At 40.1% G+C, this 13,684-nt stretch overlaps 1 protein-coding gene across 1 annotated transcript in view; it reads left to right on the plus strand.

The window, feature by feature from the left end:
• Nucleotides 1-12,880, plus strand: part of PSME4 (proteasome activator subunit 4) — a 38,519-nt gene extending 25,639 nt beyond the window's left edge. The window contains exons 33-46 of the mRNA XM_005422602.3: nt 479-548; nt 982-1,107; nt 1,445-1,597; nt 1,993-2,097; nt 2,569-2,660; nt 3,041-3,172; nt 3,763-3,971; nt 4,098-4,183; nt 4,915-5,043; nt 5,617-5,772; nt 8,725-8,887; nt 9,677-9,810; nt 10,621-10,755; nt 11,373-12,880. Coding sequence (XP_005422659.1) covers nt 479-548; nt 982-1,107; nt 1,445-1,597; nt 1,993-2,097; nt 2,569-2,660; nt 3,041-3,172; nt 3,763-3,971; nt 4,098-4,183; nt 4,915-5,043; nt 5,617-5,772; nt 8,725-8,887; nt 9,677-9,810; nt 10,621-10,755 — 1,690 coding nt within the window. The 3' untranslated portion in view covers nt 11,373-12,880. The remainder of the gene's footprint in view (nt 1-478; nt 549-981; nt 1,108-1,444; nt 1,598-1,992; nt 2,098-2,568; nt 2,661-3,040; nt 3,173-3,762; nt 3,972-4,097; nt 4,184-4,914; nt 5,044-5,616; nt 5,773-8,724; nt 8,888-9,676; nt 9,811-10,620; nt 10,756-11,372) is intronic.
• Nucleotides 12,881-13,684: the final 804 nt, after the last annotated feature.

Here is a 13,684-nt window from a genome sequence, read left to right on the forward strand (position 1 = left end):
GTTTATTATGATTTTTAGTTTTTCTTATAGATATGCATTTAACTTGATTGGACCAAAAAAATGCAGTTTATTTTTTCCTTTGTCCTCCTTGCTTGTTTTACCATTTCTGGGTGGGTTTTGTGTTGGTTGGTTTGGGGCTTTTTGTTTATTGTTTCTTTTCTACCCATTTCTCTCTATATGGGCTAAAGGCACAAATTCCACATGGCTGTTAAACTGCTGATGTTAAAATGAAATATTCATTTGGGAATCAGATATATGTAGAGTATTCTATCCCTAATAATTCTGAGTTGTTTGTATAGCAAAACCTTTAATAACGATCTTCATTCTGTTGTAAGTTTTCTTCTTTACATTTCAATCTTTTGGAGTTGTGGATAAGTTCTATTTAATATCAAGAACATAGAAAGCAACAACATGTGCTGGTGTATTTTTATTTTTTATTTTAGCTTTTAATGATTTATCTTTTGTTTTTAATATTCAGAACTATGACAGTTTATGCTCCAGCTGAGCAGCAACCAAAGCTTGGGAGAAGGAGAGATGAGCTGACAGAGGTAAAAGTTGCAAGTCTGTGGGGTTGTTTTAATAGTACTTCTCCTTTCTTCTCTTAAGATTACTGTGGAGATCCCCACAAGATGCTTTTAATTGTATTTTTCTAATTCTTATTGTGTCAGCATACCAGAAGGAGTTGTTATTTTAATGTATTGCTGCTTTTCTCTCAGGGATCATGAAATAATTGTATTAATGAGCACTTTCTTGTTCCCTTTCAAATCATGATCAGACTTGAGAACAAGGTCATTAATGACAGTGGGAAGGACTAATTTTTAGGGGTTGTGGTAATTCCCTATAAAATAAAAGGGGAAATGGATAAGCAAGACATTTCTTTCCTTGAAAATGCAAATGAAACATGGGACTTGTAAACACTGGGGTATCACTGTGACAAACAAACACCTCAAAGCTAATCCTTTTTTTTTCTTCCTATTACAGGAGGAACAAATTATATATGATCACTTTTCTGATCCCAAGTTTGTTGAGCAGTTAATAAAATTTTTGTCTTTAGAAGACAGAAAGGGAAAGGACAAATTTAATCCTCGCAGATTTTGCCTCTTCAAGGTAAGGAGAGTTCAGTCACTAAATTGCTCTCATTTTGCAGACAATTCCCAGAGCATGGAAAAGCCAAAGACTTCTGGGCTCATACTGTTGCAAAACATTGATTTTTAAAGCTGCTCTGGGTAATTCTATTAATCCTCTCTTCTGATTAACTACTTAGGGAAACATATTTAGAGTATTGTAATGGTCTGAAGGACAGTGGTGTATAATGCTCCTAAAAAAAGCAAAGTAATTTCACTTTCTGCACGCTCAAACTCAAATATTTGACAATTCTATGATGTTCTTGGGAAGACAGTGTTTTAGATAGTTCCTAAAGACCCTTTCCCCTCTTGTTTTCCAGGGCCTTTTCAGAAACTTTGATGATGCCTTTTTGCCAGTTCTTCAGCCCCACTTGGAGCAACTGGTTGCAGACTCCCACGAGAGCACCCAGAGATGTCTGGCTGAAATCATAGCTGGCCTCATAAGAGGTTCTAAACACTGGACCTTTGAGAAGGTGCTGGAGCAGTATTTTTGAGTCATTCTTTGAAATTAAGGAGTAATTTGAATTATTAACTCAATTAGAAGTTGAGGTCTTGATTGCTAAACTCGGAGCACAATTCATTGCTTGGTTTGGTGCCTGTTTTTGCCAGGTGTTAGGAAAATGCTCCAGTATTAAAACTAGGAACAATTAAGGAGATGTCAAAGCTGATGTGATTTGTAATTTCCAATAGGAATAAATGATTGTCCTCCTTGGACTGCTAAATACTTATTTAATCCAGGCCTAGCTGTCTATGCCAAGAAATAATCCTGGGAGAATCAGTACAAAAATAAAGAAGACATTTTAATATCTGGGCTAGGTTTGAGATCCTTAAGTAGTAAAATCTTGTCTCTTGTGTTTTTGCTGGGCAGGTGGAAAAACTTTGGAACCTTCTGTGTCCATTGCTTCGAACAGCTTTATCCAACATCACAGTGGAAACATACAATGACTGGGGCACCTGCATTGCCACCTCCTGTGTAAGTATCCCATTTTTTGTCTTCTAAAGCTGGATCCACTGTGAAGTAACATTCCTGCAGTGAACTGGGAGCTGTGGTGCTGGGCAGCAGGGTCAGTGATAGGTCACAAATATCTTAAGTCAATAATTCTTCCACATCACTCAGCAGAACTCAGTGTAGCTTGTCAGCCAGAACCCTAAGTAGCAAAATTCAGGCATGGTTGCTCAGATATCTCAAAAATTAAACTAAAATTCCTTCTATTCTGAATGTATTTACCAATTAATTAAAGCTGTGTATAGTTTTATTGGGTTTCTCTTCTGTTGAGGTTCATTGTGAAAACATCCTGAATATTGCCCTTATTTAATAAATAAATCCAGGGGATGCAAAAAAAAACTCTTTCAAAACTTTCCTTGTTTATACCTTATTTTATACATTATTTACATTTTCAACCCCCCTCATTTACTTATGTTTCTGTTCCCTGTTCTTTTCCAGGAGAGCAGAGATCCTAGGAAACTGCACTGGTTGTTTGAATTGCTGTTGGAATCTCCACTGAGTGGTGAAGGAGGATCATTTGTAGATGCCTGGTAAAATGGATTTGAACTGTTTTATTGTGGTTGAATAGAGTAGGAAATACAGCCTGGGTAAGCTGGATTGAGAGGATGCTGTGCCAGCTGCCTTGTAGGGGAGGGGAACAAAGGGAATGCTTTCCAATCAGCTTTCCCCACACAATGGCAGGTTCTTCATGATAATATTTTTAATATAATTCAGTTAAGAGGATGGGAAGGTTTGGGGCTGGCAGAGCAGCAGTGCTGTTGTTTCACTGGGCAATTTTTACCCATCTTTGCTCATTGAAGGACACTCTGGTGCACTGACACACTTGTGCACATTCCCAAACAAAGCCTGGAGGGGACTGGGGAAGGAGGAATGTTCTGTATGATTAAAAATGAGCTGCTCTCATTCCCAGCCGCCTTTATGTGCTGCAAGGGGGCCTTGCCCAGCAGGAGTGGAGAGTGCCAGAGCTGCTGCACAGGCTGCTCAAGTACCTGGAGCCCAAACTCACCCAGGTCTACAAGAACGTCCGAGAGAGAATAGGAAGGTCAGTGTTGTCTGCTGCAGTTCTTGTTGGGTTTTAAATCTTCATTTTATTTGGGTAGTTAGGTAGCTACATAATTAACCTGAAAAGCATTGATGCTTGTAACAAAAATCAGATCTAAAATTAAGAGACTTGCTTCAGAAATTCCAGATGACTTCTCTATATTTGTCTTTTCATAGAATGTTCATCTTTTCATTTGTCTATTCATAGAATGTTTTGGATTGGGAGGGGCCTTAAAGCTCCTCCAGTTCCACCCCTTGCCATGGGCAGGGACATCTCCCACTGTCCCAGGCTGCTCCAAGCCTGGTCTTGGACACTTCCAGGGATCTAGGGGCAGCCACAGCTTCTCTGGGCAAGTTGTGCCAGGGCCTCACTAATTTCTTGTCTATGTTTATGTTTGGCATCTCTAAAGCTCTTCTAAGAGACATTTGGTTGTAAATAACTTTGAATTGAAGATGAGAGGAAATTTTCTCCAATATTAACCTCAAAGGTCGCCCAATTGATCTTGGATCATTTGGAGTTCACAGGTCGCTGTTCTCTGGACAAGAGTCGTGCTCACTGTGTGTTCCTGCTGGCTTTGTTTGTTTTTTTAGTGTGTTGACCTACATATTCATGATAGATGTTTCCTTGCCAAACACTGCTGCAACTAAGTCTCCTCGTGTCCATGAATTTACTACCCGGATACTTGAAAACCTCAAACCCCTCATGGAAGCAGATGAAGAAATCCAGAATCATGTTATGGAAGAGAATGGAGTCGGTGAACAAGACGAGCGAACTCAGGGCATTAAACTCTTGAAAACCAGTGAGTTAAGCAGCTCAGGGAATGGGGGGATGTTTTAGCACATGGTGATTGAGGTCTGCAGATTGTGTAGCAGAGTTGTTAATATTTTTCTTCTTGATCAGTGATAGTTTCTCTTTACTGAAACAGTTCTCAAGTGGTTGATGGCGAGTGCAGGACGTTCTTTCTCTACGGCCGTCACGGAGCAACTCCAGCTGTTACCTTTGTTTTTCAAGGTACATCCTTTAATTTCTCCTTTATTGGTTATGTTTGATCAAAGAAGGATTGTATAAATAAACTGAAGTTATTTTATTTATATATATTTATAACATTCCAAGGCCAGGTTACATTGTGGCATTGAACAACCAGCTCTAGTGGAAGGTGCCCCTGCCTGTGGCAGGAGGGTGAAACTGGATCACCCTTCCAACCCAAATCATTCCATGATTCTCTAAGGGACCTTGAGTTATTTTCTTTGTTTCCTGACTACACAATTCTTTCTAAGCAGCTCCTGTTGTTCCTCTGATTCTTGTATTCTTTGAATCTGTGTCATCCAGTCTTACCTCTCTGAAATAATCCATACTTGTGTGCCCAAAGTGCACAAACATCAATAAATTACCCCACAGTAATCTATGTAACCATAAAATAAAGGTCTATTGAAGTGAAAGTGACCTCTGTAAAGCTTTGTCTCAGTTTTGGACCTGGATCTAAAATATGAACTTACTTGGGTTTGATACCAAAAGAATAGCAGTGGGGAGCTAACATCTCACCAGGAAATCTTGATCGTTTACTGAGAATATTTAATGTCATATTGACTGTTTTTCCCAGCTAACCTAATCTTTCAGCATTATATTGAATGTATTTTTCCTAGACAGCTGTCCTTTCATGAGATTACCCTTGTTTTGAGGATTTTGCTGTCACCAGTGCCTATTTACTAACAGGGCTTTATTCCCTCCCTGCTCTGATTTAGATTGCACCTGTGGAGAACGACAACAGCTACGATGAGCTCAAAAGAGATGCTAAGATGTGTTTGTCCTTGATGTCTCAGGGTTTGCTGTATCCTCAGCAAGTGCCTTTGGTACTTCAGGTGCTAAAACAAGTGAGTGTGGTCTAAAAAGCTTAAAGCTTCTTCTCATCTCATTTATCCTCTGCTTTTTATTTGAGAGTATGCAATACTTGTGATTCTAAGGAAGTCAAATACTGACTTAGATCTGAAAGATTTTATTTAAAGTGTTTTAAAGCACTTAGTAAGTGTATCTTGTTTAACATTTAAGCCACTTACTTTTGATAACAGATGGAACAGCATTTTGATATATTAACATTTGGTTCAGTAGTGGATCACTTTAAGCCTCCTCATGAGCATAACAATTTAAAATCCAGTTTCAGAATGAGTCTTCAGCTGAAGAACTGCCCTTGAATCTGATTTTTTTTTAGGGTTTTACAATATATTTCTGTTGAACAATCTGCTTTGAAAGTGAAGCCTATGAAAATTATTCCCTAAATAATAACTGCCTACTTTGGAGATAAAAGGTCTATGAAACAAAATTACCTGAATAAAGGAAGTTCTTTGCAACTTCCCCCAGAAGCTTTTTTGGTAAATATTGTTCACTTTCCATCAGGGGCCTGCTTTCTTTGACATTTTTGCCTTCTCACCCTGATTTATTCACTGCAGACAGCAGAAAGCAATTCTTGGCATGCCCGATACACCATCCTAACCTACCTCCAGACCATGGTGTTCTACAATCTCTTCATCTTCCTCAACAACAGCGAGGCAGTCAATGACATTAGGTGGCTGGTGATAAAACTCCTGGAGGATGAACAGCTCGAGGCAAGTGATCCCTTCTCTGCACTGCTTTCACTGTTTCTTGCCTTTGTCAAAGTTTTATGGAAAAGCTGACATGAATTAATTCAGGAGGTATTTCTAGCTCAGCATTCTTTCTGCTTTGAAAATGAGCTTTATAAGATTTGTTTCTTTCATATTCATTCCAGGGAAACAGTTGATAATAAAATATTCCATTAGTGATTTTTTAAAAGTTCCACTGCTTCTATTTTTTCACAGAATAATGCATTGCTTGAAGCTTGGTTTCAGTGCAGGAAATAGGGATATTATTAATTCCACTATAAATGTGTGTTGGTGGAAAATTCAACATCCAAGGTCAAATTCCTTCCTGTGTGAAAAGTGTGTAAAACCACTATCTATTACTCTGTAGGTCTGCCTCACATCTAATCATACCATATTAATGACAAAAATACTCTTTTTATTTCCATCAAGAACTACCTAGAACTGAGGAGCTTGCATTAAATTATGTGAATTTAAAAAAAAAATCACATTTAAGCAAAGTGAAGAATCTTTAGTGTTAACCTCCTGCCTGGCCTATCTCCCCTGCACCATCATTTTCCCTGGTGTTTGTGCAGTTGCTAAATATCAATGAAATCCTACTTTTGGATGCTTTTTTTCCTTCTAGAAGAAAGGTTCTGCATCACCTTGCAATCCTACAGAAGTTGTTTGTCAGAACACTTACCTCATAATCTCACACCATTTTGAAAAATACCTTTTATTCACTTGAATGCAATTTATTGAGTTACTTTAAATGTACCAAATTATCTCTCTGCACAGCAGAGGTGCAAATCCAAAAAGCCTACCTGTGTTCATAACCACTCTGGATCATGCTGTTGCCATGGAAGCTTTCACTTTTCTCTGAAAAGTAATCTTGTTCTTTCTTGGTAATAACTGACAAGATGCAGTATCCTGCTGAGTAATTCCTGTGTAGTTTTTGATGCTGGATTTTTAAGATGAGAATCGTTAGCTTTGACTGGGATTTGATGTCTTTGCTCTGTAGAATTGAGGTTTTGGTTCTTGGATTTTAAGATACTTTTATTTTTTTTTATTATTTGGATACCAAGGGCCAGACCTGCTGATGATTGTTTTAATATGCACAGCACTCAATGTCTTGATAAGCATTTTTCATATTGCACTGCAGTGTTACAGGAATGAGTATTTTCTCTCTGTTTAAGTCGCTCCTTGCAACTTCTACAGCTGGGTTTAGCTCGTGCTGTTGAGTGGTTTTGTTGTGATATGGCTGCACTTTTATAGACAGTGATCAGTCCCTTCTGACCAAAAAAACCCCATAGGTGATGGAGAGATTCCTCTCATTTTTATATTCTGTATTTCATCATGAGTGTGATCATTTATAAATTATTTAGTGCCAGAGGTGGTGAGTGATCAGCTGCTTAGTGAATGATTTTAAAGGCTTTGCTTCCAGGTGCTCCTCACAGCAAAGTGTTCCTTCTAGCTGGGTGATTAATTTAGAAATTAAAGTGGTTGTAATACAGGGAGTAGGGATGTAAATGAGCCCAGCTCTCCTGAGAGCTCGCTCACTTCCCAGCCAAGCTGCTTTGTGTCTGGCTCTTGTATTAGCACATCATGTCTCATTTAATAGCTCAGCTCTTCAGGGACTCACAATCTGCTGATAAACAGCACTGCCAGCCTCTCACCTCATCCTTCCTCCTTCTCTGGCAGCAAAGTAGATCACGTTAGAATAGTACCTTGTAGAAATTTAAATGCAGTGGGTCAGAGTCTCAAGAGCTGATTTCAACTTCCTCTGTTTAATTATGGCAGCTCTTGCAGCTGTACTTATGGCTTTGTGAGGCTCAGAACATCATGTTCAAGGATGTAATTTATTATTATAATCTGCTGCATTGGATTCAGAGCAGGTGTCTGTGCTCCACAGAGACAAGTGTTCTGTTTGCAGTTACCTGTGACAGAATGTACCTATCAAAAATCTGGTGGCAGCATCTCAACCAGTTGATTTGGTGTGCAAGTTTGTAAATGTTGGGAGGCTTTTGTCAGAATGTAATTATGGAAAATGGGAGTGAGTTTTGGAGGGACTCCCAGTTTAAATACAGTTTTACATGTCTATAACTTCCTGGCTTTGGGAGATTTGGGGAGATGAGAGAAATTAGTAATACTGATGGGTTAGTCACTTGTTTTTAAAAGCAAGGATGAGTTGTCTCTTCTTGGAATCCACTAACAAGGTGCTGTGGCTTGTTTAAAAAGAATGGAAAAGGAGATCTGAATTTTGAATGGCTTGGCAATTAGATGAAAGCTAAGTTTAGTCTTGTTCTTTGGTGTTTCTGTGTTACCCTTAAGAATGTTTTTCCAACCTGTGTTTCTGGTTTTATTCATGTAGTGCTGAGCTCTGGTACTTGAGACAAGGAAGTCTGTCATGCTGGAGCATTACAGAACTGAGTTGTTGATAATACAGTTTGTTTTGTTGCTTATTAATCCAGCATCCGTTGTGTCTTTCAAAGAATACTTGTGCTGTGGGTAGAACAGATTCAGCTGAGTCTCTGGAACATTCTGCCTGCCTTTTCTCGGAAAAGCTCTTCTGCTTTTGTGAAAAACTAAATGCTTTTGAACAAAGCCCACTTTAAAACTGATGTCAATGCAGAGCCTGTTAGGAATTTTGTGAAGCGGGTTGATTATTTGGTCTCGGTCAATGTTTGTTTTTAAACTTTCTAAAGCTCTTCTGTTGACAATAGAGTTAAATTACATTATTTCCTTGAGTAGCAGCTCACTTTATGGCAAATTCTGTGACACTAGTTCTGTATTACAGCAAAGCATGTTTATTAAACAGCCATCTAATAAACTACTAATAACAGGATAATATTTTAAAGGCTTTTGCTGAGCAAGATTGGCTCACTTGGGTTAGTGGGGTGTGCTTGAAAGGGCAGTAATGGCATAAACAAATGAATTGTGTTGTGTCCCACGTGTGGCCAGGTGAGGGAGATGGCAGCCACCACGCTCAGCGGGCTCCTGCAGTGCAACTTCCTCACCATGGACGGGCCCATGCAGACTCACTTCGAGCAGCTCTGCAAGATGAGGCTCCCCAAGAAAAGGAAGAGGGACCTGGCCTCAGTGGGGGACACAATTCCTTCAGGGGGTAAGAAAGCAGCTCAGGAGGAAAATCAGTGGTTTGGGTAACATAGACTGCCATAGAATTTGATTTGCAACATTAAGAATGCACAGCAAAGGCAAATACTTTGATTATGTATTCCTATGATAAATTAATTTCTTACTCTTTTAGAATTAACATTAAAGAGGTTTTGCCAGTTTCCAGTTCACAGATGATGAGGGATAGCAAGTTCCTCAATAAATAAAGTCACAACATAGTTTCACTTCTTGCCCACCTTACCTTCTATTTGTTAAGCAGTGGGGGGTTTTTATTCCAAAAAAACCAAACAACAAACTCAAAGCAAACAACCAAAAAATAAACCAGAACAAAAACCCCCTTCATTAACCCTGATTTGGAACTTTGGCTTCTGCCTGGGCATTAAATGCATCTGAGTCACAGTCATTTGACCCAGAAGTTTGCTTTCCATATTGTCCAGTAGTTCTGGGATTTGAGAAAACACTCTGAATGCAGAAAGAGAGAATGTGGAGATGTCACTCATGAGTTATTCATGAGTTTCTTTGAGAAAGGGAAGCTCATTTGAAATGTTTATAAAGTGTCCAGCAGTTGCAGATTGATTCCTATTGGAAAGAGGTGAAAAAATTAAAGATACAAGAATGAATCTGGGATTCTGAATAAGGAATCAGAACCAATCTGGAGGTCCATAAGTTCATGTCTGTAGAACTCTCTGGATTTCTGCAGAGCTGGAGGTCTCTGCAGTGCCAGGGGTTTGTTGCTGATTGTCTTTAACTGAGCTGGGTTGCTGCCCTGGTTTTGCAGACCTGGTGAAGCGCCACGCTGGCGTCCTGGGGCTCAGTGCCTGCATCCTGTCCAGTCCCTACGATGTGCCCACCTGGATGCCACAGCTCCTCATGGATCTCAGTGCCCACCTCAATGATCCCCAGCCTATTGAGGTAAAAATACAGCAGCTCTCAATCAACAGAACACCTGTGACTCATTCTTAGTTCTCTTTTCCTAGAAAAGCATAGGGACCTATTAAGAAATTTTAATTTCTGCTGCTTTTTACTAAATGACTCCTAATAGTTTTAAAGCATGACCTGCTTTTAAGTATTTTTTGTGGTAGATCTGTCCTTGCTTTTAAATTTAAAGCATTAAACTGAAAGCTGCAAGAGCTGTATTTATAATGAGGAAGTGGGCTTTTTTCATTAAAGATGTCCCTTTTGTGCATGCCACTCTAGGAAACATCAACCTGAACCAAAACATCAGTCTGGAATTTTTAAAATTCCAGTGTTATGAGCTGTCCTAGAAATAAGTTTTTAAAGAAATCATTGCCTTTAACTCTTATTGTTTTGCCCTGTCTGTTGGGTTTTGTTGACGGTGGCTGTTTTAGCCAGAGGAGTGAGATGAAGAATTCCTTTGATGTTTTCAGACCAAAAATACCCTTTTGAAACAGCCAAGAAAAAGGCAGTAGGGGAAAAGCACTTGGCTTTTATTTTATAAGAATCTCTAAATGTTTCTTAGCTCAAAATTATAGGCCCAGGAATCCTTCTTATAAGAATGTTGGAGTCATGACCCTGGCCAAAAGACTAACCAGAACTGTGAAAATCAAAATCATGAGCTGAATTCCCCAAAGCCCTCCTGTCCTCTGGGTCTGCTGCAAGCCTTGGTGGCCCTGAGCAGTTGTGTTTGCTGTGTCCAACGTTGGTTTTGGTGTGGAGCTGGGGTCCCTGGCTGACAGAGCTCCATCCCACTTGTGCTGGCAGATGACGGTGAAGAAGACGCTGTCCAATTTCCGGAGGACCCACCACGACAACTGGCAGGAGCACAAGCAGCAGTTCACAGATGACCAGCTCCTGGTGCTCACTGACCTCCTGGTTTCACCCTGCTATTATGCATAGGTGGGTCAGCTGATGGGTTTTGCCATAAGCTTCACTCTTTAGGAATTCTACTCCAGAGTCAGGAAGAATCCTTAACCACAGGGAAAATGCCGCAGCAAAATTTCTGGCTCTTTGCTTCTTCCAGTGGTTTTGGTCAGATTTATTTTGGTTAAATATTTTAAATATTGCCCATCTTTCTGTGTATCCCTGTGCTTTGCTAAGACATTTACACTTCTTTTCTTGAATATTGATGTTCCTTTTCTCCATTTTCTGCCAGTTGGCTGCCTTTTAAATGCCTGGCAGTGCCCCTAAAGTGCTGCTTTGTGCTTCTGATGCCTCTGAGGACTTTACAACACCCAGTCCAGGCTATCACCTACATCTCAGGATGGGCAATGGCTGCTACCACTCGGTTTCCTCTTCCACACTCTGGCTTTGCTGCCAGGGCTCTTCACACAGGCATGTCCCCAAAGAGTGAATCCATTCCTGGGGTTTCTCTTTGTTACACTACAAGATTCCCATCTCTATTGTATTGTGATGTTTTGTGACAGTATGCCAAGAGAAGCTTTAATTTATCTTTTCATATAAACAAGAGCATGAGGCAATATTTATGTTTTGAACTCTTTCTTCTTTCTTTCCAGGCTTCTCGTGGGGAAAATGAGGATGTAGGAATTTTTCTGCAAAATAAAGGAAACTCAAAAGAAATTGATCATTTAGAGAACTTTGTGCTGGAAATCCTGATGCCTAATCAAAACTACTGTTAAATACAAATGTAGAGACCTGGTTCTACTCAAAAGGAATTTCACCTCCCTAGGGAGCAGCCAGGGGAGCCCCAAGGCTGCACCTGCAGGGCCTCATCGTGAGTCCATGGCAAGACCCTTCTCCTTGGCCTGCATCACACACCAGTCTTGTTTCTGCTTCCTTGCACACAGTGACCTACACTGCACATCCCTCACCCCCTCCTTCTGCCCCCTGCTCCTGGCATTAAGGATGTGCAGAACCAGAGAGTGCTGCAAACAGGAATTTCCCAGTGGAGCTCTCCAACTCTGCCGATGCAACTCCTCCCCCAGTCCATACACAGCCCTGGGAGCCTTCCTTCCTCAGAGTTTTATTTTTCACTACTGGGATTTGAGTACCATCCAGTCCACCTCAGGGCAGCATTGCCTTTTTGTATTCTCTCCCTTGTGCAAGTGTAAATAGCTGAGCTCTGTGCAGTGCAGGGGTGGCAGGACGCAGCATGGGCAGCTCCTGCTGCCTGGCCAGGCCTTCAGGGCTGTCTTGACCACGTGTGGAATAAAAAAAATCTGTGATTCTCTGCATATTTTTAAGGGGGAAATGGGTGTTTCCATGTAATTAGAACCCACATATAGGAAATGATGGACTGTTAGTGGTGGTTGAATTTACGGAATGAAGTGTATGCACAGTGTGGAAAGGCAGTTTTTAACAGTGTATTCTCCTAAAGATTGAGCAAGCATATCTTGTTTGAAGATTGTGGAAGCTCTGTGTTTTCATGCCTGCAGCTTTGTTAAGAGACTGGTATCAATTGGCTGTTTAACAAGCTGTTTAATATGTGTTACATAGTTGTAAAAGACTGTATAAATTGTAGAGGCATTGCATTGACAAAACATTGTACAGTTTGCAACCTTTTACATAACACCATTGTGAGATTAATTTGTAAAGATTCATACTTAGATGTTAATACAGTAGTGGTTCTGGCTTTTGTATCAAAACAAATGCCATTCTTAGTTTTTTAAATTATTTTCTTTAACAGAATATCTCTTTGTGTCTGAGAGGGTTTGTTTTGCTTTTCCTGTATCTCATTTCTGTGTCTCATTCAGATTTTACTGCAACACGTGTGGCCATTTCTCCATGCTGACATCACATATTCTGGTGTGATCCATGCATAGAACGTGAGGTACATGGAAATAACTCATAAACTGGTGTGTGTTTCATCTTTCATGCAAAATCCCCCAGGAGCACTGAGACCTTTGTGTGGCTCACCCCAGATTTCCAAGCACAGCAGTGCTCCTGGGGCAGTATTTAAGGAGTGTCAGCACATGGATGTAACCACTGTATAGCGTAGTGCCAAAATTATGATTTCAATTGTGTACGTAGCTTAAGACCCAATAAATGGACTGTTTGTAACTACTGCATCTTCCTGTATTTATAAAGAGGAAATGTATTGGTTTGAGACTGTAACTTCAGGTTTTTACAGTGCTTTTGAGCTTGGATGAGGCCTGTGTTTGTCCTGGGATTTGCTAATGAGTTAAGGCATCATTAAGGACTAATTAAAGATCTTGTTCTAATGTCTAGGAAATCAGCTTTTACATTTATGGAAAAATATCTTGTGCCAGGAAAACACCTGTTAACTTCTGAGAACTGGAGAAACTTGTATTTGTTGGAGAGGGTTTTGCTGATAGAATTAAATCTTTGCAAGTGATGGAATTAAATCTTTACAGGTGATGGAAAGCCTTTGCTGCAGAGGATCATCTTTAAAGGATCCTTGGCTGATGAAGTGTTGGAGCAGATATTGCATGTGCTGTGCTGCAGCTCTGCTGCTTTGTGCTGTACTTGGGATTCTCTTTCCTTAGTCAGGGTGTAGCTGGAATTGGTTGAGGTTTCAGTGCACTGTAGGGAATCATGCTCTGGTCAGGAGTGGTATTAATTCCCAACACCTTATAAATCGACAGTAAATTGCTTTACCCAATGAGATCCCCCAGTAAATACAGCAAAATATTCAAAATCTATTTCTATAGGATAAAATACACCTGTGGTAGTGTGAGCAAACTTGTGCTGGTTGAGCTTTGGTGAGGGAAGGGTTGTTAGTCTCTTGTCCTGAAAATGCAGGAACATTTTTTACCACCAAATCCTCACCAAACACCACAACTGCATTACTGGATTTATTCCCCAACTCTCCCCAAGCAACACCCACATCCTGAATTCTGGACTTTCA

Source organism: Geospiza fortis, unplaced genomic scaffold (genome assembly GCF_000277835.1).
Source record: "Geospiza fortis unplaced genomic scaffold, GeoFor_1.0 scaffold275, whole genome shotgun sequence".
In the NCBI taxonomy this organism is placed as follows: domain Eukaryota; kingdom Metazoa; phylum Chordata; class Aves; order Passeriformes; family Thraupidae; genus Geospiza; species Geospiza fortis.